Source organism: Lathamus discolor, chromosome 6, assembly GCF_037157495.1.
Source record: "Lathamus discolor isolate bLatDis1 chromosome 6, bLatDis1.hap1, whole genome shotgun sequence".
Classification (NCBI taxonomy): domain Eukaryota; kingdom Metazoa; phylum Chordata; class Aves; order Psittaciformes; family Psittacidae; genus Lathamus; species Lathamus discolor.
Genome location: NC_088889.1, coordinates 77,085,513 through 77,112,746, shown reverse-complemented (window position 1 = coordinate 77,112,746; position 27,234 = coordinate 77,085,513). Strand labels below are relative to the sequence as shown.

The 27,234-nt window shown below is 37.9% G+C and overlaps 1 protein-coding gene and 1 long non-coding RNA gene across 5 annotated transcripts in view; one reads left to right on the top strand and one right to left on the bottom strand.

Moving 5' to 3' along the window:
• Positions 1-27,234, bottom strand: part of GRIN2A (glutamate ionotropic receptor NMDA type subunit 2A) — a 180,479-nt gene that overhangs the window by 29,022 nt on the left and 124,223 nt on the right. The window contains exons 8-10 of the mRNA XM_065683906.1: positions 23,928-24,053; positions 21,047-21,276; positions 14,371-14,531 (exon numbers count right to left, since the gene is read on the bottom strand). Of these exons, the coding sequence (XP_065539978.1) occupies positions 14,371-14,531; positions 21,047-21,276; positions 23,928-24,053 (517 nt within the window). The remainder of the gene's footprint in view (positions 1-14,370; positions 14,532-21,046; positions 21,277-23,927; positions 24,054-27,234) is intronic.
• On the top strand, positions 1,314-27,234 carry LOC136016550 (uncharacterized). 4 transcript variants are annotated; one of them, XR_010613644.1, is made up of 5 exons: positions 1,314-2,012; positions 9,697-9,779; positions 10,622-10,750; positions 10,841-10,899; positions 23,748-27,234. It is a non-coding gene; the product is annotated as an uncharacterized LOC136016550 (long non-coding RNA). The 4 variants fall into 4 exon arrangements; XR_010613645.1 differs by lacking the exon at positions 10,841-10,899; XR_010613646.1 differs by lacking the exons at positions 10,841-10,899; positions 23,748-27,234 and adding an exon at positions 12,414-13,378.

Below are 27,234 nucleotides of genomic sequence, written 5' to 3'. Positions count from 1 at the left end.
TGGAAATAGCCAAGAGGATGTTGGGTACGCCCAAGCTGCAGTCTTCAACACAAGACCAGACAGTTTTCTAAATGACATGCTTTGATTCAGCATTTGGGAGCCAATCTTTGGTTTGTGGAGAGAGAAAGAGCAATCCACAACCTATGGGTCAGCGCACAAGAAAGAAGAAGAAAATTGTTTATCATACCCTCAAGACACTTGTAACAGTTCTGATCTACAGCAGACAATTGCCATAATCAATACAATGCAATCTCATGCTTTTAGACCTCTGCAGTTATCTGTGAGAAAGGTAGGATACTCCCCATCTCAGTGGATGCCTTTGGCTCAGGCAAGGGATTGGAATTTAATGCGGGCACAGACCCTGCTGCAACAAGCTGACCTAAGTTAAAATACACTCTAGAATCTGTCATCTGTTTATTCTGGGATTCAGAGTTTTGCAATGTCAGCATATAAAACACATGCTGGTAAAGAGAAAAAATATGAAGAGACTCAGCTATTCTTCTATCAAAACAGACTTAGTGAGAAATACAGAGGAGAAAGATAACTTTGCTAAAGACTCCAGGGCAAAAGGCTTACGCTACCCCAGAAATCATGCTCTTCATATGCAGCTTGCCTCCTTAGTTATTAAGCAGAGTAGTAAAACCTTGGGATAGAAAGACAAGGCACAATCAGTTTCACTCACTCACTGTGGACCCACCTCCCCAGCTTCCCAGAGTCTCTCATCAGCTGCAACGGGTACCTACAAGGAAAGCAGGTTCTGAAGATAAACAAGGCTTTATTTTTGATGGTTTTCTCTATGCTACTTCTATAAGGTCACAAAAAATCTCATTACCAAATTGATTTAAAACATGAAGTATTTTCTTGACAGATGCCGAGTGCTGAAAGGTTCTGCTATCAGTTGCTGCCCAATGTATGAATTGTAAATAAAAAAGTGGATTGGCCTCAAAAAGTCTTTCTGTCTACAAACTCATATTCAGAATATATATTTCCAACAAAAATCTTATAACCTCTCAATGTTATAATTACTCTCTGTAATCATCATGTGCTGATTACAGAAGTACTATTCCTTGCAAAGCCAAGCTTCAGAACATGATGTACCCTGCAGCGTGGGCAGGGAGTCACAAGCCATGACTGAAGCTCTTGGATGTTAGGGCACCCAACTCTTCCATCAGTAGGAGGTGAATTCCTGACATTCTAAGTTTGTAAGAACTTTCAGATAACTTTAAACATTCCTTAATAAGACTTTCCAAACACTGAGACAACAAAACCTGGGCAAGTCCGAAATTTGACCCTTTCCACATCTGCAAAGCTGGCAGTGAGCAGGTCTGCAAGCAGACAAAGCAGGCATTTGCACAGGGCAGCAGGCTTCTGGGGCCGCAGAGGAATTCCCTTCCTTCTATGTCTATCTGGGAAAAGATACACCGGCTGTTTTGCTTCATATTGACGGAAGAGCCAGGCTGTGTGTACGGCAGTGACTGCTGGGCTCAGTAACCCATCTCTGTCTAGTCATTCTCAAGGCAGGACTGGCAAGCCTGGATGTGTGCTCCACTCATCCCTTCCTTCTTTCTTTTCTTTTTCTGGTAAGCCCCAGCATCTTTGTCCTTGTGGCAGTAAATTAATCTGTGTTAGACAGCTAAGAAGCTCTGCATTGGTTTGAGCACTGACCACTCTGCTATTTAAGTTACAGAAGTGGAGCAGCTTACAGGCACCAAGTGCAGCACCCCACGTCAAGAAAGACTCAAAGACTCTTGCAAATCACAGTCATGTAAAACGGAATCAATCAATTTGTCATTTCAGTGCAGCCACTTTAGGGGGCAAAAAGCTTTGCCACATTGTGTAGGTTTATATAAACTGCTAAGAATTATTAGAAAGATGAAAGAGAACTACAGAAACTGGAATGCAGCAAGAAACAAGATTTATAACTGCCATGAAATAGCCAAACACATCAGGCATCTTTAATGAATGCCGAGGAACAGAACTACAGTGTTATGACTCATCTGAGCAACTGGCAGGTATGTAAACTTCATTGGAACTACTGCAATAATACTGGGTAGGAGAGAAAATAAATATTTTTGAATATTTATATGAGAGTACAAAGGCAAATGTCCTTCATTACCTAGCAAGCACAAAGAGGAACGGGGTTAGGGAGGATTTTAGCTCACACAAAATAGGAGGACGTCAGGTGTTATAGAATTATGAATTGTAATAGTTCTAAAAATACCCAAAAGTGCATTACTGAATGTAATAACTTGAAGTGGGAGATCTGTGAGAAACAGATGTGGACAGTGTTGTACCTAAACATTTATGAGAAACCAAGAAGTATAAGAGCTGAGAAATCAGAATAGCTATTGCAAAAAAACATTATCAAAATTGTTGCTGTGCATGTTCAAAAATGCCTGTGTAAAGAAAATTAAAGTTAGAGGAAAAGGTATGGAAAAGTAATTTCAGAAAAGCTGAAATGCTTCCCCATAGTTTCCTCCATCTTTTTATTGGCTCATACTTACCATCAAATTCCTAAGATCAATATAGGAAAGCAGGGTCAGGAAAATGGTCCTTCATTAGTCATTGTTTCTTCCTCCACAGCATAAGTATAGCTCACTTAGAAAGTATTACTTTGCTTTCTTAATCAACTACATGACCCTCCAGCAAGTTTGTTTTCTTGATGGAAGAACAGGGAAAATGTCAGTCTGCTCAGTAGTCTGGAGAAACAGACAGTAATGCAGCACACCAGAAATTCATCTCTTTCAGTTACTTTGGGTCCTGCTATGACATATGCAATAGAATTCAGAAAATAAGAGGGATGCTTTAATGCAGTCCTCTTTATTCACGTTCTTCTATTTTCTTGTCAAGCACTGAAATCTATGGAACAAATAATGCTGTGTTTTGACTGAGGATCAGAGAAACTGGAGCATGACTGAAGTCACTTTCTAGTTTTCAACTACCGCAGTAAATCCAAACATAGAATATCTACAACAGAAGTAAATTCTTGCTAAAGTGGGTACCATGTAGGGCAGTGTTCATCTGTCAGATCCAGGACATCAGCATCAGAATCAATTTCTCTCACTCTTCTTTCTGTTTTCTAACACCCCAAAGAGGTTCTTTTCATGGCCAGGCAAAAGCTGTCTATTACTACTACCACATATTTGACTTACACAAAAGCAGAATCCATGTAGACATGAATTGTACCATCACAACAGTTTGTTTGCACTTCACTTTACTGTAAACAGCTGTATCACAATGATTTTTCAGCATTATCTTTAATGAAAAGAACTTTGAACCCAAATAGGCACCTTCTGGGTCTTATTCTGAAAAAGTAAAGCTGAATTACATATTTAAGAATAATTATTCATTATGAACTATACACATTTTATTCTGAGAAAGACAGTTAAGGAAATCAAATCTATTTTTCAAATTTGCCTAAGTGACTTAAAAACCTAAGAGATACTCTTCTGCAAAGTTGTTGTAAATAAATGCAAAAGAGACTATGAAGACTATGACCCACCAAGTGTCATACCTGTTGTGTCTTTTGAAAGCATAGTATCTGAAATGACTGTCTTTTAACAAATACCAGGCTGCAAGTTAATCCTCAAACAATACTTTAAACACCACCTTTGCCCTCCCCTCTTTACCCTCATCTGCTCCATCCAAAACACTTTTACCTATTAAAGCTTTATACCTTAAGCATAACTTTGGAAAGCCACAGCTCATTTTCAAAGCATTCTGCAAAAAAACCCTCTACTTTTCAGCTTTTTTCCTTTTAAAAATAAATTGCATAGTCTGCAGAATAGATGCCTTATATGACCCTTAAAATAGCATTTATAGCCTGATATTAGGCAAAAAAAGTGACATCCACTTAAGGGTGAATTAAACATAAGCATATGTTTTAAGATCATCAATAGCATTGTTGGGAAGGCAGCAAGTGCAAAACTCCTGGCTTTAAAATGTGATGGATTTACACTACGGATTTACAGATGTATAAAAAATTTAATAATTTACCTTTTATCCCTTCTTTTGCACAGAAGGGATAAAAAGAAAGTATGTCAAGAGTGCACAATGCGAGGCACAATGTCATTTGTGCATCTCAAAACTTTATCCAGGGGATCTAGCCAAACGGTCACTGTGGGATGCTGCAGCAATCAAAGGGAAAGAAGGCTGCTCTGAAGAGAAGACTTCACTGGAAGCGCTCTAAAGTGACACTTTGCTATTGCTGCAGCAAGAGTAGCAGATATTTAACCTTTAGCATGAAGGACTAATGACTTCATTTACTTGGGTTTGAGTAAAATGCATTTCCAGTTATCTGATGGCACTTGATCTCCAGCAGTGACTTTATCTTTTAGCGCATATTCAAATAGCTCCACACAGACCTTACATTCAAACACACTGGGTGGATTTCTTGACATCTTGACATTGCCAATTCATTAGCAGAAAAATTTAACCACCACCCCCCTGCAACAACACAGGGTGGCATAGTTGAACTCATTTAAATGATGAACTCATTAGCAGGGAATGCGCTTTCACCTTTTCTCCCAGCTCAAATTGTCCTCACTTCAATCTTCACACAGAAAATGTAGACACAGAATGTGAAAGAGCAAGCCCTGACAGACATTCACACCGTTGTCAGAGATTGTGGAGGCTTCACCTCACCTGTCAGGGCAATCTCAGGCTGACAGAAGAGCTGCTGTGAACCTTCCTGCATCATTTGGTTGTGGTTACCTGAGTGGGTATGTTCACCCTCCTCACCCCCCTGAGCTCCCATCCACCACCCCTCTGTTCACCCACCTTCCCAGTCCCTGTAACCTTTGCCTTAGCAACAAACTAATGGAAAATTCTGTGTGCCTTTTATGATTAATTCATACAACAGAATGGCATTCTACTTCAGGTCTCAGAAGCAAAGCAATGAAGCACATGCAAAGCCTCAGTTTATAAAAACACAACATTTGAAAAGTCAAGTAGGGGGAAGGTATTTTTAGAGTAAAGTTTTTGTCCCAGTTACAATAGCATAATGAAGGATAAATTCAGCTTCACCAAGATCACCAAGCACCTGACCTCACCCCCAAATCAAATGAATACCAAGACTTAGAATATCTTCTCAAAAGAAGAGAGGTTAAGTAGGTTATAGCTACTTTCACTTGTTCATTTTATTTCCAGGTACTCTGGCATATTTAAAGACATAGGATAGATAACTGCATTACCAAAAAAAATGGTAATACAGACACAGCAGACAACCATTTTTTGATTTTGGGTTGTTTTTTTTGGGGTTTTGTTTTTTTTTTTTTTGCCCCCCCAAAATATAACACTCAGGTACTGAGCAAAGGAACTAGAAATAAATTACTTTAAACCATTTTTTTCCTAGAGGCAAGTTGCTCTAGATCAGCTGAACAAGACAGAAAGGGGCTTTTTGTATTTCCTAAAAACGCAGCACATTTATCTTATTTCCATTAAGAATGTCAAGAATGTGAGAATAACTGCATTTCCTGAAAGCATGGCAAGTGACAGGGAAACAGGGACCAGCCATCAGAAAAAAAATGATGCCAGAAAATCCTGCCACCAATGGAAATGCCACAGGAAGCCTTTCTCTGTGCTGTCAGCTTGGTGGCACTTCGTAGTCCAACCCCTGCACTCTGTTTGCTGTAGCAGTAACTCTAGCAGGAGAAGCAGGAAAGCCACGCTGATTCAGGCACACATTTCTGTTAAGCTACTAGACTTCAGAATTGATACTTTAGTGAACAGATCCTCTAGATAGAACAGCAAATGTAAATGTTTTCGTATCTCTGCAGTCTTCTGGCACAAATAGCAGTTGCCCAGTTGCAAACCAGCTTTCCAATTCAGAGCTTGGGTGACTACAGTTGTAATGCCAACTGAAAAACATTCCCCTCAGAGTGCAATACCAAAATGAATATTAGAATGATCACCGAAATGAATATTAGATTGAAGTCCAAAAAAAAGCTTCATAATTTAAATTGAAAGTAAGTTATCCCAGCCATCTGCTGTCAAACTAAATTAAGCTATTGATTGCAGAAGTTGCCTGAACCCAGTCAACCAGGAGAGAATGTACTGAATGGGCCAAACTGTTTGGCAGAGATTTGGGGTTTTTTTTACAGAATGTTAGGAAGAAAATTGCTACTCACATTGTTAACTCCTGCAGATGGTTTTTAGGAAAGTGTATTTCTATGATAATTTAGTACTTACCGTCAAAATGTACAGGGATAAATAGACATTCTGCAGCACCAGACAGCTCTCCTAGGTAGTTTTGGATCTTTGTTCAGTGATGCTTGACTTACAAGTTTCCCCAGAGGTACACATGGTTAGGAGCGCCTACGCATGGGCAGTAGATCCTCACTGGCTTAGACTTGGGCCTAGATGATCTATAACACTAGCAAACAATAAATGCTTAAGGAGGAATAAAAGAAAAAAGGCATGTATGGATGGTATTGTCCTTGAATACATGTTCTTGGCTTCAGATGAATGGGTATTTCATTAGCTGTATTAAGCCCCATCATGTTTAACAGCTCCCAGATTATTCACATTCCACCAATTCCTTCTGTTTTTTTCTGAGCTTGCTTGTTTTGGTATTCACAACAGCTCCAGAAAGTAACTATGCCAATTCAACTCCAGAACTGCAATATTCTATCCATCACTACCAAACTTTACAAAGGTCTCATGCCAAAGAGGGAAAAGACAGGGAGAGACACTAAGACAGGAAGGAGTGAGCAAAGATTGACTGATACTCACTTTTACTTAAACAAGCAAACAACCTTAAGTGATCTAAAGCTGTGATTATTTCAACCTACCAGCACTAAAGAGAACTACAGAACAGCTTCTGAAAGTATTTAACATCTCTATTTCCACTCCAACTACAAAGCAGAAAATATGGAGGTATAAAATCGATTTACAGCCAAAGTTGCCTGAACTCATCAGTGCTTCAGATGTGACTAGCTCAGATTCAGATTTTTGACGTGACTGAGAAAAATAAAGTTCAGTTCAACTTCTTCCTGAGGAGTTCCCAGGGTCATTTCTCTCAGCTCTACTGAATTATTTGTCTTTCAGAGCAGCTGCAGAAACAGATGCTCAGAAGCATCAGCCTCCAAACATGTCCAAACATTCTATCCAGAAAAATGGCCTAGGGGGTGATTATGTATGGAAGCAGAACAATCCAGGAGCTAGTTAAGTTGGTCCTTTAGGTTATTTTATACTACTGACCATTATTTATAAGTATGATTGACAGTGAATTATCTGAAATATTAATTTCTCATTTTATGTCACACATTCATGCTTTGGATTTATCATCCCTTAAAGGAACGATCACCTGGCATAATAATTCACCCTTTCAAGGTCAAAAATATTTTAAAATAATATCCTATAGATAGCATGAAAATATGAAGTAATTTTCCTAGATGTTTCTTGTTAAAGAAACAACATTTAGCAATACAAATTGGGTTCATTATTCAGTAGTGAAAAATGAAAAACAGGGGCAAATTCCTGTCTGAGTTTTGAGTTTTGTTGTAGTTACAACAGATGTAGACTGTGAATAAACACGTTTCTGATTCAGTAGCTTAAAGTGGTGAATTTTGAGTGCCCCAGAAGATCTCTAAGGCTTCCATACTTTGAAAGAGGAGACCATCATTCTCTCTTCATTAGGATTAGTATATACATTAACCACAGGCTGCTGTTCCAATGACATCTTAAAAAATGACTGGAGCAAGGCTCTCCCATCTAAAACCTGGTTATTTCAGTTGCTGCATTTGATTTTTTAATCCTGTTTTTGAAGCCTGCAAAAAACACAAATCCCAGGCAGGTTCAGAATAGAGAGATTAGATGCGCAGGCCATGAGAAAGCATGACAAAACATCATGTTTTGGACTGATATCTGGATATTTAAGGATTTGATACATTCTTTTAAAATTGGGTTGCATAAAGGAGTGCTTGTGCTAAAGCTGTCTACAGCGCAGTTTCTCTCTTTACCTATCATACCAGGCACCCAGGAGGGTTGCAAACAGTAAGTTACTACAGTCCACAGATGTCTCCTGCTGCCCACCAACCTTTTCCTCACTCCCTCAGACACAATTCAGAGTCAACCATTTCTGGCAATTCCTTAAAAATCTGATAAAAGAATTGCTGTATGTACTGCAATGTCAAATGCCTAAGAAAAGAGTGAATATTCTCTATTACAGATACTGTAACATGTTGTCAATCAGAAACAGTCAAAAACTGTTGAGCCACTAGATAAAAAGTTTAAATATTTACGTCTGCTGACCATTTCTTTGAGTTGGGGCTGCAACCTGTTATCATCTGCCCACAAGAATGATGAAGAATTTGCGCTTTTTCTGAAAAATTTAAATATATTATTTTTCTCTTAAAGACGTAATTTCTCTCAGAGCTTCCCCTTCTCTTTTTAGGTGAAAAGGTATGAACCACAGAAAAAATAGAAACTGGGAAGACTGTCCTTTGATGACTATTTTGATCATATTTTTTCTGTAAAAAAGAAATTTTAAATACTGCAAAAACTTGACATTGCTTTTGCATCCAAGTGGAGATGTCAGCTGGCTGCCTAGAAGACAAGTTGGGTTTGTTTTCACTTTGGGCACAGCACCACTTTAATTGACAGCCCTAATTAACAGAAGAACCTGCTGGGCACAAATGATCTGTGTTCCAGCAGACAGAAATGGAGATGTCTACCTCCTGGTTATGCCTGTGCCCCACTGCAGAAGATGCCAGCACAGCCTCTGACCAGCTCCTATCTGTTCAGCAGATAACAGACTGTGCAAAGCTGTGACTTGGATACAATTTATAAGCACTGCAAACACAACAAAAATCCAATTCAGGCCAACAAACTGAGAGACTGAGGGGTAAAAGGGCATCAGAGCCTCCTATGGGTATCTCTTCCACTTTCTCTTCTTAGTACCACTGGAATCTAAAAAAATAATATAGTGCTGTTTTCACAGGGGAGAGGAGTGTGCTTGCAGGGAGGAAACAGCTCCTCACGCCATTCACACTGTTGATTTAGATCCTTTCAGGTGTTTCTTCTAGCATTATTATTTGTCATTATAAGATGCTGAGGAACAGAACACTCTTCTGTTCTTATCAAAGTGACTAGCAGCCCAGGACAGGCCTGCAGGCCGACAGCATCTTCCCAGGGGACAGCTTGGATGTGATACTTCACTGCATTAGGCCTGCGAGGCTCTGGCAGCGCACAGTGAGGTCACCATGGCATTCCTTCCAAGCAGCTTTGCATTTCTGCCACTATAGCACAGACGACTGGGGAATAAGGTATTAAACTTTATGGGTATAAACCACCCAGCACAGCAATCTTTAATAGGAAGGCAGATGGAGCCCTGAGTAAACTTTAGCAGCAAATCCCTGAATATATAGGCACAGCTATGGCTGTAAATAAAGTCTGAAACCTGCTCATGGCAGCGAGGGGGTCTGCAGCTGTACAAGGGGCGGCTTGCCGTAGGACACAAGGGATCCATCATTACTCAGGTTTCCTAGAAAGGAAGGGACAGGCAATCGGCAAGTGAAAGTCTCCCATTTTCTCTATAGTAAGGAAAGCCTCTCCCAGTTACATGTTCTAATTTCAGCCATTAGCAGTTAAATCCCAGACAATACTTCAGGGTACAGAAACTGGGGCAAAAGTGGGAACATGAAATGAATTTCAGGTTTACTGCCACTGCATTTTCTCACTGTGACGTTTTTACAGCAGAACACTCGTACACAGAGAAACACTACAGGCAAGCTCAACAGCTATGAGCTGACACAACTCACACCCAGGAATTATAACAGGTAATGGTGTTTTGCTTGCAGAAAAATAGTATTCTTTATCTAGAACCCCTTCTGGAAAAATAGAACAAGGCAAAGAGAAACAAACAAACCCAAACAGCCACTGTAAAAATTAACTACTTCCTATCCAAAGACTTGACTCTCTTTTCAAGAAGCAAAATCAACAGATCTGTGTCTCTGGAATAGAGGGTTCTAGAAATGTAGATTAATTAAACACAGCATAGACAGAAATGCTCACAATGCATTTTTAGAACTTTATTTGACCAATAAACCTCTAAAGAACAGAGAGGAGCCACTACAGCTCTAACACAGCTGGACTTCAACCACCAAGAATGCAATAGCTGATGTCTTACAGACTCGTTTGAATAATGCTCAGGAAAATAACTGCCATTACTGTTTTCATTAAGGAAAAGGAACAAAATGCTCTGGAGAACTCCTGAGCTGCTCAGTCGTGCCTAAAGAGGAATTTGAAGCTCCTCAGGTAGCACAGCACATATGGTTCAGCTGATCCCTTACATGCGTGAAATTTAGGGAAAAACAGTACATTGTTTGCCAAGTTTGTAAGATTGTACTTACTTAAAGTACTAAATTGCATTGAAGAAGTGACAATATTTTGCCATTTTGAAAATTATTAAGTAGCACTTCAATAACAACCCTAATTTTGCTCCCTTTTAACAGGCCTGGTTGCAAACCAATACCTTTAATCAATACATACAAAGTTCTGTTCAAATGGTGCCTCAGTAGCTCTCTTGAGAACTGTATGTGTGAATCTCAGAAATAAGATACTATTGACATGAGGTCGATATTACTGAAACTTTAAGATACTTATTTTTTAATATTTTCAGAAACAAAGACTGACTTCTCATCAAAGGGCAAAAGCCAATATAGCTGATAAATCTGCCTTCACCACTGACAGTAACAAACTTTCACGAGTAAGCTGCAATGAACCTCACCATGGGGATTCACCTGAAAGAGTAAGTATAATGTCAGTGTCAGTCTAAAGCAAAAATCTCTTTTCCATTTTCATTTGCAGCATTACTGAACCACAGTTCATTCCTTTCTAGAATGACTTCACACACTTCTGATGCTAATCAGGCAAGACAGGTCCAAGACTACTGCCCAGGTAGTGAAGTTATTTGTTCTAATTAAAAAAAAAGCCAGCAACAAAAGAAAACAAACCCAAAAGCAGATGCTTTCTTTCTAAGTTGATTTTCGAAACACTATTAGCTTCACCTCTCAAAAATAGGAGGAGGCTGGGTATCTTGTTCAAGGCAATAAGATCTGTGCACACTCATCTCTACACATACAGCACAAAACCTATCTAACCCCTACATCAGACCAGGAAATAAAGGCAGGAACATAATTTATTTTATACGCTTTACCATCTGCATTTCTGCCCTTGAAGATTTTCCTGGGCATGTTCACAGCTGGACTGAAGCAGCTGATTTTTTGCTTCTTGTGAGAACCAGGATAAAAACCCAGTTTGTTTTTTGCCTTGTTTTCAGAATGAAGAAAAGGACACATGCATGTCTAAAGAACAACAAAGCTCTTAGAAAAATCTGTGCGTCTGAAGCTTTGTTTGTCTCCTTCCCACTTTCTCCTTTCAGTTCAACTCAATAACAACTCTATGCAAACATGATGGTCTCAAAGTTCAAGATATTCCAAATACACTTCAAGAGCCTAATGTTAATTAAAGCTGACTGAAAGATGTGAGAATTTGAGATACAGCATAACTAGACTGAACAGTGACTAGACTACCTGATAGTTTGATTCTATTTAGATCAGATGCCCCTTGTGCAGCATTATTCAGTCATTAAGCATTGCCTGATTGCTGGCATTTTTTTGTTCCATCTTAAAATTAGAATCAAACACTATATATAAGGAATTAAAATAGACTAAATTTTATGTCTTCAATTAATTAAAAGTAGCTTTAAAAGTGGGACTAGAAATGCATACAGGTTATACAAACATTCTTTAGGAATAATATACAGGTACTATTTATTTTGACTCACAGCAGCAGCTATCAACCAGACAATCTTCACAAGTCCTGCCCAGGTCTGTAGTCTATGACTCTATAATTACTAGGCAGCTCATCTTCCAAAAGCTGTGTTGAAGCAGCAAGCTTTACCACATGTAAGACTTGTTGTATGCTACCAGTGATGAGGATGAAAAAAAAAAAAAAGGTTACAGGAATAGCTTTGACCAGAGATAAAGATGAAAACAGCCAAAATAGCTCTAAGAAGGTAAGCAGAACACATGCATACTGTAGAGAAAAACAGAAATTATATATTTGCTCAGAAGCAGAAGCAGTTTGAGGAAGGAGAGATAAGTCATCCTCAAAACGCTCATTGGGGCAACGTATTAAAAGTCACGGGATCAAGCGAAGTAGGAAAGCTGAAAGCTTGATCAAGTCTGGGTAAGGATGAAAGGGCAAACTTTACATGGAAGAGAGTAACAATCTTGTCAAATAATTCCTGAGAAAGGAAGAAGATACAGTATAGGCATACAAAAAATGAGGAAAGAGTTATGTATACTGAGTAACAGAATAGTAAATTTGGTAGAAAAAGTGAAAAATTCTGATTTTGGAGCATGTAAGTCTGAAAGCAGCTGATGGCATGCTGTTTAATCCTTCTGTAGGTGCCAGAAGACAAAATGCTACGGAACGCAGCTGTATATAGCAGTTACTTATATTGATCTGGAAAGCACCGCACATGGCAGCTTATTTACACCATCTGCTACAGAAATGTCAGTCAAAGGGAAGGTAGACACCCGGGGTGTCCACTCTGAGAAATCACTTAGAAGAGGAAAGGAGCTCCACCACAGAAAAAAGAAAACCTATAAAAAATGAATAGGCTATGCTGTCAAAAGGACTGAAGATTTTGAGGAAAAGCAGCAGCTGGCAGAAGAGCAGCCAGCCTGAGTTTTAGTGAATGTCCTGAACTCCCCTGCAGTCAGGTAGCACACCCTCCACACCCACCTTTTTCATGCTTAAGTGTCTGGCAGGTGGCACAATTTTAAAGCTAACAGCAATATTTCAGGACTTCCAGTAGCACAAATGGTTGGTGAAAAGAGCAAGGAATATACATTGTCTAAATAAATCCATCCAACTGAACAAGCCCTAAAAATGGTTGAAATTAAGGACAGCTTCCTAAAAATTTCACAGCAGGAATGGTAGCATTCAGCTGACTATCTAGAATGCATAATTTAGCTGTCACCCAGGAAACGTGACTTGCACAGCCTTGGTCAGAACAAGAGCTCTGCCTCCAGTTTGGAAGGCCTGGGTGTGATTCATCTCACATTATGTTACATGTCTGTATCAGGGTGGGACAAACCATGCTTTAGAACTGCCAGTTGAGGATACTTTGAGCAGTGATGACAGTCCAGACAATCTGGATTCAGCAGAGCAAGAAACAATAGGAAGTATTACTTTTCAAAGAAAAACCTGCACTCTAAGGAAAGATTCAGGGACTCAAATGTGTTACAATCCCCTACCTGCTTAGCAGAAGGAAAGAGAAAATTAAAAGGACAAGCAGTTCCCCAAAAAGGACCAAAACTAAAAGCTTAATTTGGTATAGGAAGAACCATGTCCTGTGCTCACCATAAATAATAGCGAGATGTGCCTTGAAACAACCACTAGAGTAGGTGGACTGAAATCCACTGTGGGTAACTTGGCATTCTCACTTTGAAATAAAACAAACCTGAACAATTTATATTGATAAATTATGATTGTTGTAATGCAGTATTATTAACAAAAATACACATGCTATCATCAAGCCTGCATGTTGAGAAAAGATTACCAGAGCTAACACATTCCTGTCACGCAGATTAATACTGGTACAAGTAGAGTTACTCATACTTTCTGAGGATTAAGAATGAGAATTCAGTCTCTGTCTAACTAGGCAGAATGGGCTACTTAGAGAAAAGGATGGATGGCACTTCAGTCTAAATCTCAGATCTTAAGGAAGAAAGACAATAATATTTGCCAGAATATTTGCCAGAAGCAGGCATTATCCTGCATTTGAGACTATCTCATCTCAACAGCTTTTACAAAGATCAAAGTCAATATTTCAGATGTCACAGTAAATGTCCAGGGTCATGCTAATTAGAGGAGGGAAGAAAATGTAAGAATGGACCTAAAAGCACACCAAAGGGATAGGAGATTGAAAAGAAATAACAAGTAATTGCACACTGACCAGACAAACAAGCTTTGTCAGAAATTCACCCTGAGAAAGCACATTCCGATGAGAGAGAGAGTTCTGCAAAAATGAGGGACTGTACGAAACATCACGGTCTGTGTTTAGCCCACACACAAGTCAAGATACAAGATCTGTATCATCTCTCTTTAAATCTGAGAATTCTGCCCTTTGAATGTATCTGACATAGGACATCGAAGCTTCCATGCAATTTTAAATTAGTCATACAAATCACAGGCAATCATTGTCTTTACTGGTAGCTATACAGTGCATGCACAGAGCCATGTACTACACAGCGTGCCTGACATCAGTCTGTTCAGTATCACTGTAAGTACAGATGAATATTCCTCCGTTTCTGCAAAGTCAATAGTATTCTTTAAAATCCATGGTAAAAAGCTCACCCAGTTTTCAGGCTGACCAAGGCATCTTCCACTCCTTTCTGATTATACTTCGTCATGTAAAGGTGCATATCGGGGTAGTTGTTTCTGATATTCCTCTCTGTGCTTCCATTTGGGACTGTTCCAAATCGGAAAGGAGGTGAATAATCATGTGGTCTTTGAAACTAGAGAGAATAGAGAAAAGCAAAGTGCTTCAGGTATTCAAAATGTGAAGGAAGGCAACTTCAGGTTGAAAAAAAAAAAAAACAACAAACACCACAAAAACCCAGACTGGCTACCTCAGATTTCATCTACGCAAATGCTGTGGGCTAATTCAGCTCTATTATACCAGAAACTGTGTCTTCACACAAAATGAACTTACAGAAACATTTACATCCAAAGTAAAACCAGCTTAATTTTGCCACTTTAATGTGAACTTCTCCCATGCATTGTAATATGGCAGGAGAGCAGAAACTGAGACATGTTGGAAGATGTTCCTTATCTGTCACCATCCCCCTAGAGACCACAAACTACAAGCAGACACACTGGTAAACAGCAATCAGAAGAAAACAGGATTTTGTTGATAGTCATTTCACACTATCTCAGTTGTGGTACTGGGGGTCCCACACAAAGAAGGCAAAAGGATCATTTGCACTACTTGAGCCTGAGTCACTGCTCCTGGGGGGTTCAGGGGATCCCAGGAATCTTGTATGCAGGGAGGGACAAGGTTAAGAGCTACCTTTCCTTCCACTGCCATGACTCAAGAGAATAAAAGTTCCTGCATCCTCCCCAGGGGCTCAGCAGCTACATCATTTGACATGAAAAGGGCTTCTGGAGCTCTCACACCTATAATCCTAGTCCCTATTTATTCCTACAATTTAAAACTACAAACCATTTGCTTGTGGACATATAGTTTCATCCTACAATTTTAGCCTCTATCTCACTACTGCATCAGCACAAACAAGCCAGGGAATGTCTGCAAAGGTATCGCAATAGCTCAGGGCACACTCAGCTTTCAGATTTGGAAATCATTCAGATTAACTCACATAAACCTTTGCCAACAGACCTAAAAATTTTTTATGCATCTTTTTGATATCTTCCTTTAAATACCAAGAGACACTTTAGGATTAAACTAAACTGTCTCTTTAACAAAGAATTTAAAAAGGCTACTCAATTTAGAGGAACTATTGGCTAATAAGGAAATTCAGTTGAGCGCTCATAAAAGCAGTCACCCATGAATTCCATGGTAAAGTGCATTCTGGCTTTACTGCTGAAGTTAGAAGAGAAATCTAAATACCCTGTGCTGCAAGAGGCAGCTAATATTTATACAGCTGCTGCTTCCTTTGGGCTACATATGCAAAACTTCTCTTTTTAACGTTTGGTCCCAGGGCATCAAGAATTCCAAGGATCCAGTGCCAATCTGCAAGAGACTACAAATAGGCTTGCACAAAAAAATGGGAGTATATTCAATTCCGTCAAACCTTGACTGTGAAATTATTGCTGCAACAATATTTTCATGTTACAGAACTACAATTAAATGCTGCATTTTAATTAAGCATATTTTGACAAAGCATAAAGGAATGAACTCTATTTTTCTCTGTTTGTTTAGCTAACAGATGTCTTACTTTCCTCATTTCCCCCTTTCACAGCTTTACTGTTTAAATTACTACTTTGCCTCTACTTTACACATACTAATTGACCTATGCACTAAAATTACACTGTATGCTAGTCATGGTTCTTAGTCTATATTTGCTATCTCTTTTTTTAAGTTTATTATGCAGCACTGAAACAAACCCTGCTCTTAAATATATGTCCAGATGTAGCTTGCTATTAACTTTATTTAAATCTATAGATAATGAATCCCCAATGTAGTGAGATGGCTTCCAGAGTCTCCTAGTATTTGTATCAAATTTACCAGTCAACAGAACTGGAAAAAAATCAACTAAAGAAAGAAACAACATTGATTTCCAGAGCTGTTAAAAACTGCTGCTGCTCATCCAGCTGGCATTTTTTGGAAATGGAGCTGTGGTGTGCGTTCTCCAAGCTCAATTCCTTGGCAGAGGAATTGTGAGAATGGGGAGATTAGGGTACAGTATCCTAGTAACTTAGAAATGGACTTTGGTTTTCAATAGTCTCACTTTTCAAGAACAACCAGATGAGTTTAAGATGTTGGGAGGCATTTCCTCCCATAGGAAAAGTTGAAGGGACTGAGGTATCTGTCACAAATTATACATTCATGGAAAACAAAAATAGTTCTGCAGGAAAGCAGAGATTAATGACAGGACCAGTTCATTCAATGATCACAGGGAGAACAAGCAGACAAATAATTCCAAACACCATCCACAGACTGGAATTTCTTGGCACAAGACACCCAAGCAATGAATTTTAAGTCACAGGAGAGAATTTTTTTGAAACAATTGTCTGCTGCTACTGCTTGCTCACAGACTACTTGTAAAGAAGGAAAAAAGGGGTTAAAATCTTTTTACTTACACTGCACTTGTGTCTAAGGTGTCTAAAGTTCTCATCAATAATTCTAAATTTATATTCTATCAACTGACATGTCCTGGAGAAGCACACAGGCTCTGTGACTGCAGTGAAGAGCTACGTGGCAGGCACAGAACAAAAAAGAAAGAAAGATCAACTCTCTACCTGGTTTCATTTTCCCTGAAGCTGCATGATGGGAAATAAGAGGCATCACGTCTGCTAGGAAGCAATTTTGCTTCCTAGACATTTTCTGAAATGCTAAGTTTAAAAAAAAAACATTAAAAAAAAAATCCTTAAACTGTATGCACACCCCCTGCTTGAACCATAATTCCGGAGAGATCTACTGCTCTTAGACTGACCCATTAGTTCTTGTCTTCCCCATGCTCTGCCAGCTGCTAGAATTGTGGCACATGGCAACAAAACTCCAAAACAATTAACAATTCCAGTTAACAAAACCCAACAGAACTGACAATCTCATTAAGTCAGCAAAGTATTTACTGTTTCACAACAGTTTCACATTTAAAAATGTTAAATACTGACTTAATCCAAAGATTTGCATGGTTGCCTGAAAAGGCTGGTATTCAGAGCAGTTATTTGTTATTGTTCTGAGGAAAACACTACTAAAATAGCAGAAAATAGTAAATATTCTCCCTCTGTTAACATAGATTTTAAAAGGAATTATGGCTGGTTTGGAGTGATAGAAAAGCACCCATATTTGAGCTCTCTCCTTTCTTCTTTTACCAGATAATGCTGACAATCTCATTTCTGATCTTTGAAAAATATAGCTATTAGTAATTCCAAGACTATTATTATAATCATCAGGCACTGAAATGCAGTTGATATCTGTGCCTGACAACCCTCAGAAAGCACTGTAAAGATCTAATATTGAATTAGCAAGATGGATTTGGATAAGAAATTGGGGTAAGGGATCCATGCTGCCTTTCAACCTCAGCCTGCCTGTCCTGTTACATATGTCTTAGTAACTCTAGATCTTGTGATATCTTGTTGCACAAGGATATAAAGCCAAGGTTACAAGAACACTGTAATCTTGCAAAAATAAGGAACTTGCAAATGGCATCATTAAGGCTTCCTGTTAAGGCTGAAGAGAATCCCCTAGATCACACGTACATGGGGCATTTCTTAAAACGTGACTCTCTGGAGGAATCACAGCAGATAAATACTTTGCAAGACAATTCTGTCCACTGCTACCTACACTCCCTTAGTAATCTTATCACTCTTTCATCACATGAAAAGGGCTTAAATAGTCTCAAAACTTACAAGTGCTACATATACCAGCTTTGCTGGATACCTTTGGACTCATTTTCTGTACCCTTCTATGAACACAAAGCTTTAAAACGTTTTTTTTTACATACACAAGAATGTCAAAATATAATTTTCTTCTCATTTTCTGAATCATTTGAGTTTATGAGCACCTACTCCTAGTAACTCCAGTACATGCTGTGCCATGTGTTTCTGGTGCCACATAGATGACATGGCTTTCAGAAATGTATTAGCAATATTAGGAAGGTTGAAGAAACTATCGAGCTGTCTTAAAGCAATGAGGGGAAAACTGCACGTTATCACGTGTTCAGCAAACCTGATGAACCAGTGGGAAGATGTTGAATGCTGAGGGACAGGGATGACTGCACAGAGATAGAAGGGATTTTCCTGGCTCCTCTTCTCTACAGTCTGTCACACAGAGCTGGACTGAGAACCTCCAGTATCTCTAATTGGGAATACTTTAGTACATTGACAATACAGCACTGACAAAAGAGCTTGATTCTTCAGTTGTGCAATAAGAAAAAGGGGAGAGGGAAAAAAAGGAAACTGATTTACCAGCCCAGACTTTAAAAAAACATATTAAACTTCTGCATGTTACCTATTTCAAATTAATTTCACCCATACTTCTGTCCTTTCTCACTGGCCTCTGCCTACTGCTGCTTTGCTTGCAGCAAGGGTCAGAGTTCCCTGCTGAAGAACAGTAAAAGTGGTTGCAAATTCCTGAACTGTTCTCTTACCAGTAACATGGAAGCAACAAGGCAAAGAGGGGAGAAAAATAATTTACCATGAATTGGGTTACATTCCCATAAATTATCTTTTAAGTATTTAAACTTTTACTAACTGAGAAACCTCAGGACTGTGGAGAGGCAAAACCTGTGAGCAACAAGAATAATGTTTTGAATGGCTCATTGCTTTTTTCGGCTTCTGGCTTGTTCAGTTTAATCAGAAAAGGCATGGCAACCCTGATTCATCTCAATGCTTCAGGCCAAAGAACTGTAAAATAAAACCAAAGGTGGCAGATCAAATAAATGATCAGTAGACCACACGAAAACAGATGGTATTTTCTGATTCAAGTATTTTTCTAGTTTTATTTTGCTTATATTTGTGGAAATAAAATCCTACTGAGCAGAGAGAATAAACAAATAACAAAAATAAGGAAGTTATTAGCCAAAAGCTACAAATACTGGCATCTTCCCAGCCTGTAGGTAAGAATGGCAAACAGCCAGCAATGAAGAGAAGGTAAGGGTGCCCTGGCAGACCCAGATGCTAGTGCTGTGCCAGGTGCAAGCCAAATCCTGCCAAACCCAAGACTTCCCAGGAAAGCTTACACACAGGAGAAAGACATTTCTCAAATCCCTTTTTTTAATCATCAAGAGAAGAGCCCCTTTTATCTGTCGCTTACTAAGAATATTGTCTTAAAATAAAGGTATATTTAACAATCTTGATACTCTTTCAAAAGCTTTGTAACAAAAACTTAATAAAAACAAAATACTATAATTTTTTGTTTCTTTTTATCTGTCTTTCCTCTAGCCATGCTTGCAATTCATGCTTTGATACTTTAGGCTATCAATCAAAAGTTGATCATAAAAAGCAGTTAAAACAAAAACCAGACTAAAGGCTATCTGAGCTGTTGCCTTCTTTAGAATAACAATTTCCTTTTTTTACTGTCTTTTAAGAGAAATCCCTTGTGGAATTCTCCCTTGCTATACTGCATTTAAACATTACTTCTAATGTCAATATTTAGCTTCAATTTAAAACAGCTGGGCACAAACTTGAAAACAGCGTGCCCTCCATGTATTTGGAGCATATTCATCACAACAATCATTCTGTAAATGGGCTTTAATCCCTCCATGCAACAGCACTATTACAAAGCAGTCAAACAAATGAAATAAAAGAGAAGTAATTGCTAGGTTTCTGATGTATAACATTATTGATTAAATTTCACAAAGCTCTGGGGAGTATCCTTTCAGGAGAAGCAAGTTCAGTCAAGCTAGAACAAAATTAAAAATAAGTGTATTTATTATTTGTCAGTTTGTGTGAAATCCAAGCAGGGTTTAAGTAAACTACCAGAGTCTACATTGATGAGTAAAACTGTCAAAGTTCTCACAAAAGTTCTTAAATTAGGAAAGCATCTTCCACAAACACATCAAAATTCTGCACCTTATCTCACATAGCTTACATCTCACTTCCATGTGACAACACAAAACCTCAAATTTTCTTACATTTGTTTTTCCTCCTGCCGTTTTATACAACAAAAACATTAAGAAAGACAATATGTATCATTTTTTATTATTTCACTTTGCTTATTTGTGCTGGCACCACTTTAAATCTGAGCTCTTTCTATCATTTCCTTGCACACTACATAGAAAGCAAAAATACAATATAATTTTTTCTCTGCTTATTTGTGCTGGCACCACTTTAATCTGAGCTCTTTCTATAACTACCTTGCACACTACATAGAAAGCAAAAAGACATTTTTTCAGGAGTATTAACTAGCTTCTGATGATTACTGGACAGTTGCTTGGTTTATGCCTGTTTTTTCAATTAATATATTATTAATACCACATAGAGATGGTCAAATAATTTTAAATATGCCTTCTCTGCATTCAAGCCAACTTTTGCAATTTTCAAGCTTTTGTCTATTGGTAAAGCATTCTTTTTAATCAACCAGGAATTGCCTTCCATCACAAAGTTAAGGTACTCTTCAGTTAATGCAGTTACTTTTGAAAAGTAACTACATTAATTGAAGGCAACACAGACTTTGAAAACAGTCTGATATTTTAATGCTTTGGGTCTCAGGTTTCTTGGTAAAGGCTTATACTCAGAATGAAATCGTCCAGTTTTAGCTTATTATTAGCTCGGAGGATTTTTTTAGCACAAAGTTGTAGAGGATTATGAAGAATGGGCACTGACCTCTTTTGAGCTGAAGACCTACCTTTTTATCACTCAGTCCAGTCACTTGGTCAACAAATTCCTCTTGAATCATAAAGGCAGCTAAGTTGGCAGTGTAACTAGCCAGGAAAATGACAGCAAAGAAAGCCCAAACCGACACCATGATTTTACTTGTTGTCCCTTTGGGGTTTTGCACAGGCACAGAGTTGTTGAATACCAGTCCCCAGAGTAACCACACTGCCTTTCCAATGGTAAAGGATGGTCCATGGGGATCTGTAATTGCAAAGAGCCATTATTTAAGTTGCAATTCAGTTAAACCTTGGCAAGATACCCTACATAATAACAACAAACTGCTCACCTGGTTTTAACATGGTTAAAAAATATTTCAATACATACTCAATGTACTCCCAACAGAATGAAGGGATTTACCATAGGTACTCTCTATTATAATGACATTAATTTCCACATTTCTAAAAACTAATTCAACATTTTCTATGTGGCATATAGTTCAAAAGTTTTAAAAGGCAAATGGAAAGCATAAGTTTGGAGGAGAAGCAAACTGGTATGCCTCTTCAGCAAGGTAGGAGCCACAGTACTGACCCTTTCACCAGACATGTAAAATGAGAAACTGCGGGTTTAAGTCTTAATGATTCAATTCTAGTACTTCAATCTTCTAACATTATGCTTTCTGAAGTTTATGTAAGCATATTTAAAAGATGTGAATCATTCTACACATCACCTACATTAAGCAACTTTGCACTCAGAAGCTTAATCAGTAAGTCAACACAGAGAAGCTGCCTGTATAGATATGTGATTTACAGCAAACCAGGTTATGGCAACCTCACGTGCTCAGAGTCAGTTCTGTGGCTTCAAACATGTTGTCATTACAGGTAAAAACCTGTCCCAGCTGACCAATTCTATAATTTTTGTTATCCCTGCTTGCATTCAGCTTTTCATGCGTCCCAAAGCAAGCAAAAGTCATCAGCACAATGCCTTCATGCCCACACAGCAGCAGCAGTTGATTAGCAATGCTATTATCCACTTAAAAGACCTGTGAGAGCCCTGTGTGAATAAAGGTGTCCTGCATTCAGATGTAGCAGTGATTTTCCCCCATCGTAGTAGCTGGTGCCGTGCTGTATTTTTTACTTTAGCCTGAGAACAGTGCTGATAACACACTGATGTTTTTAGTTGTTGCTAAGTAATGTTTACTCTGATCAAGGACTTTCAGTCTCATGCTCTGCTAAAGAGGGGTAATCCTACCTCCTTCCCTGCTCCATTCTTTTTGCCAAGGAGATGCACATTACAAACTCAGATTTAGTTATTATTATAATTTATTTGAATAATAATCTAATTATTAATAAAAGAATAAAACCCAAAGTGGGCATACTTAGTGCATGTTATAATTTCAATAGAAACACTCTAATACAGTGCAAATCTTTCACAATGAAATCAAGCACTACATCTTAGGTTATCTTCTTTCTATTTTGCAGCAGTGCTTAGAAGAGTGCAGTAAAATAAACACAATGGAGCTGGTGAATGGTTCCTGAAACTATCTTCTAGAACCACTTAAGACTGAGCTGATACAGGGATAATAGGTATTTTCTGAGCAACAGTGATAAGGAAAATATATATCAATAAAGCAGTCTAAAGTTCTATTCATGCTACTGGAGATTGTATTACCATTGAGCTTCATCCTGCCAAAAATGCTTAGGGAAAGGGGTAATCTACATAAAGATTCCCATTTATTTTAAGCTTCCATGTTTCAATTGAACAACAGCTGGATTCGTGCCAAGTCTCTATAGCTACATTAGGATACCATAATATGCCTTTGTAGCTGTAAGTAGAGCAAATAATTCTGGCACACGAAGTGGCACAGAAAAGAACAGCCTACCCCTAGATCTCTAGTGACTTTACCCACCTTTAATATCCTCTTCCTAAACATAGTATTTATTTTGGACAGAAGTTACACATTTACCATCTTATTGAAATGATAACATTATCTGAACATTGCAATAATACCCTTTTTTCAGGGAACAGGCCAATCATAATCTAGAAGAAACCATTAGCTTGCAATAGTTCCCAGAACTATGTTCACCAAGCTGGAAGATCTCCTCTTATAAAATAAATCAAGTACAATTTAGAAATTAAAACCAGGCTGCACTCTTTAGTAAAGAAAAGGAAGGATGAGAGCACCACAATACATGGAATCCTCATTCTCAGGTCAAAGTGTTAATAATAAACAACTGCAACTTTCACTGAGAGAGGAAAGCTGTGTAGTAAATTTGTTGTGCTGGTATATTTTGAAATTGAGGTTTCTATAACCAATGAAGCTACACAGGAAGAAGTGATGCCCTTCTACCAGTGGCTTCATTTCAAGGCTGAGTTCATCAGACCATTTGCAGGGAATATATAAATCTATGTACAAAGCAACTGCTATTTTTCCGGATCATCCTCCACACCAGATTAGATCACTTTCTCTGAACCAGCTGTGAATGTGTAAGTGTCATGAGTCTGTAGAACTTCAATGCTTTTTTTCAAGCTGACACTGTACAAGTGATACTGCGTACTAACCATATACTGCCTGAATCCAACTCTCTGGTATCACTTACCCTTCTATTGGATTATCCCAATTAATTAGAATACAAACATGAGCATATAAGCCCTTAAGAAACCGGATTTTCTACAAAAAACAATTTCATAGCTACTTTCACTGTTTTATTCCTATGTTATGTTTATTTTCACAGAATCACAGAATGGTTGATTGTTGAGCCTGGAAGGGATCATGGAGGTCATCTAGTCCAACCTTCCTGCTCAAATAAGGCCACCTAGAGCACATTGCTCGGGATTTTAAAAGATGGAAGGCAAGGGATGGAAAATACATTATTATTTTATAGTTCCAGGGTTGTGTAAAATGCAAAGCTTACCTCTCCCTTGTGCCAAGTTCCTGTTATATCCTACAGGACTAAAGTATTCAAATATGAAGACAGCCATGGCAGACACAATGAGAAGCATCACAAACATCATCACCCAGACAGAAGCACTAAAAGGCTCTGCAGCAAAACAGATGAGAAAAAGTTCATTATACCAGTCCAAGAATTCTAATGTCTTTGGCTAGGCAAGTCCATCAGTTTTCTTTAAATTAGCTTTCACCAACAAAAATGCCAGCAAATAACCAAGCACCAATATAGGAAGAACTGCTGTTAGCATATTACCCAAAATTCATAACATCAAAATCTTAAATGTAAGTTACAATTCAAAAACAAAGGCTGCACAGTTTTTCTTGACAAAGCCTTCACTGACTCTGAGTGGCAAATAACTGGTTTGACTCACTGCTTATTCAGCCTACAGTCCATTTCTAAACAGTGTGACATGCATTTATTAACAGAACGGTCGAACCATGATAACTGTTTCTACAGAGCAAAAGCAATTAAGCATATGCTTAATACATCTGGTAATTGAGTGAAGTAGACTCACATTTTCTAGCCAACAAAAAGTGTCACAGAAGAAAGCTGAATATCTGCATTCAGACTCATTTTTTTAATTTCATTTTTGTTTTCTTTTTTTCTCTTTGTGTTTAATTTCATCTACCTGCAACGAAGATGTTGTTTTTACCAATTGCAAACACATCCTTTTGAAAGTCTCATTTTCATCTGGAAGCAAATTTCTGAAATCAGAAGGTTTTTACGGAAAACTGAAAGTCAGATTGAAAGACAGGAAATCCATGATTTAAGTAAAAGATATAGGTTGGAACAGAAATCTAAACCCAGCTTCAAATACCAGACTAAATACCAACTTTTTGAAAGGACTGGATGTGGTAAGGATATGTGATCTCGTATATGATAACACGAAGTTCTTAAATATCACATTGCCCAATTCACAAATTTTCTGTCATTTCAAGAGTCCCTGATAGCTGTCGTGGTAGCTGTCATGGTGTAAGCATACATGTAAGAAATGTTTTGTATGGCAGTCATACCTCTTTACCAGATCAACTTATGTGGGGGCACTTTATATACTAATTTTGATAGAAAATGCAAGTGTGAGTGTGTTCCGAAGTGGGCAGAAAACAATCTTAATATGCTATTTCAAATTAGCACAGACTCAGAATCACTTGAAATAAGAAGAAATCAGTGTGTTTCAATGCTTTGCCTGTGTTTGAAAGATGAGGAGGTGCCTCCATCCTAACTTCTTCATTCTTTGGATTTAAATTAAGATTTGAACCACTGAAAAATTCTTCCACCACTGCAGGAAACAACTCTAGGTGAGAGTTGAGGTGTGCTAAGTCCAATAGCATAATCTGAACCTTGCCCGAGTTAGCATAAGCGATTCACTCATTACTAGAATGAAGTATAATAATTTGGGCCCAAGCATGGAAATATCTTCTTTCAACTAGTGTAATTGTTTGTTCAAAGAAAATAGTAAGTTAGCAAAATAACAGAATTCTTAAAAGGCAGAGAAAGATCTCTTCAGATGCAGACAAGTAAAGGGTATCATGTAGCCGAATAGTTAATAACAAATATTCTATGAACCGATGTATTGACTGGATTAAATTGGAATTCACTTAAAATTGTACAATTTTGACAATATTCTGACTGAAGAAAGCAAGTTGATAAAACTCTTATCAAAAGCATCAGTGTAGAAACAGCAATGGTGATTTGTCAAAATCTAAATAAGGCAAAGGGCAAAACAAGCAGATGTGAATAAGTGAGCTCCAAATAACAGTTTAAGCAGAACGCTCTAATAATTTCAGCAGTCTGGTAAATAAGGTGGAGGATTACAAGAAGCAATAGGAAAATAAAAAGCTATTTAGCAAGCAGTGAGACTGAACAACTACAAAATCAATGGAATAACAAAGTCGATTTTCCTGTCATATTAGAGATCACATTCCACATTCAGCACTGCTCTTTGATTCCCAAAGGGCGCAAAGAGAACTTCCCTCAGGCAAGCAGCAGGTTTTAGAAGAAGTTTTAGTAAAGCTATGATATGGCAGAAAAATACTAATGTATGACTTGGCAGTGTACATTTCAAATGATTGGCAATGGAGAACGCTGAAAAACATACCTTACTCCACTAACTTGGAGGTTTACCTCCCAGCAAAAACAGTACTTAAAAACCACAGAAAATAAATAGGGGCAGAGATTTCCTATTCCACCAATGCCTCCAAAATAGAAAACTGACCTCACTAATGAATTCTCACCCTCTCAAAAACAGAAGATACTTGGAACTGAGGTTTCCCTTATTTTGTTTGTTTAAATAAAGTTGAATTAAATGTCTACAGAATCTTTAAATACTTCATTTGTTGATCAAGCGTTTATGAATTGTAGTACAATAAGAAAATGTTTTAATGTGGATAAAATTCTCATTTGAAGAAGGCACGTACATCAGAATCAGAACACAGCAGAAAATGAGGAAAAGGCTGCCAAGCCCAGCAGTTCCTTAGATCTACCGGACACAACAATTGAATTGAAAATCTAATTCAGCCAAAACCCTCTACTGGTCTATATTCATACTAACAAATCACAAAAGCAGATATTTCATTAGCTGTCATTAAGTGCTATTTAAAAAATATTGTATTTGACAGATTTAAAAAAATATTTTAAAAGAATGATGTAAAATGACTCTGTTCATAGACATTCACTTGACTGAAATAAAATCAGTCTGTGAATAAATTCAGTTATCTGGCTGATAGTATTTTGCATGGCAAAGCATTTTACTACTCGAAATATACAATCAATTCCAGTAAAGTGGAAGTTTTATCTATATGTAAAAAGCCAGAACATACTTCTGGGAGCACAGACTTGATTTATTGCTACAAAAATCAGATTTCTTCAAAAGTAATGTTATTCTATAGAGCTTTATGAGATGGGGCTATTTACCATTTGAATTATATGTTCACCCAACCGAACAAATAACATTAAATGCATTTTAGAAAACTAAGAAATATGTTGTGGAAAATGCAAAAGTTGCTTCTTTTGATGGTAGCTGTAAGCAGGTTTCTAAGAGATAAGCAGATTCTATAGTAAAAATCAACTGCATTTGCAGCACATTTAGAAAGCACTCCAGTAGTTATAGTTCAAATGATAATTTCAACATGCTGCAACTGCAATTTAAAAAATGAATTATGCTTACAAGCCAATGACTTAGAGAAATGTAAAGATACTATCTGAATACTTTTATTAAAATACAGACTCTTATAATGTAATTAAAAAGTCGTTAATTCATTAAACAAAAATA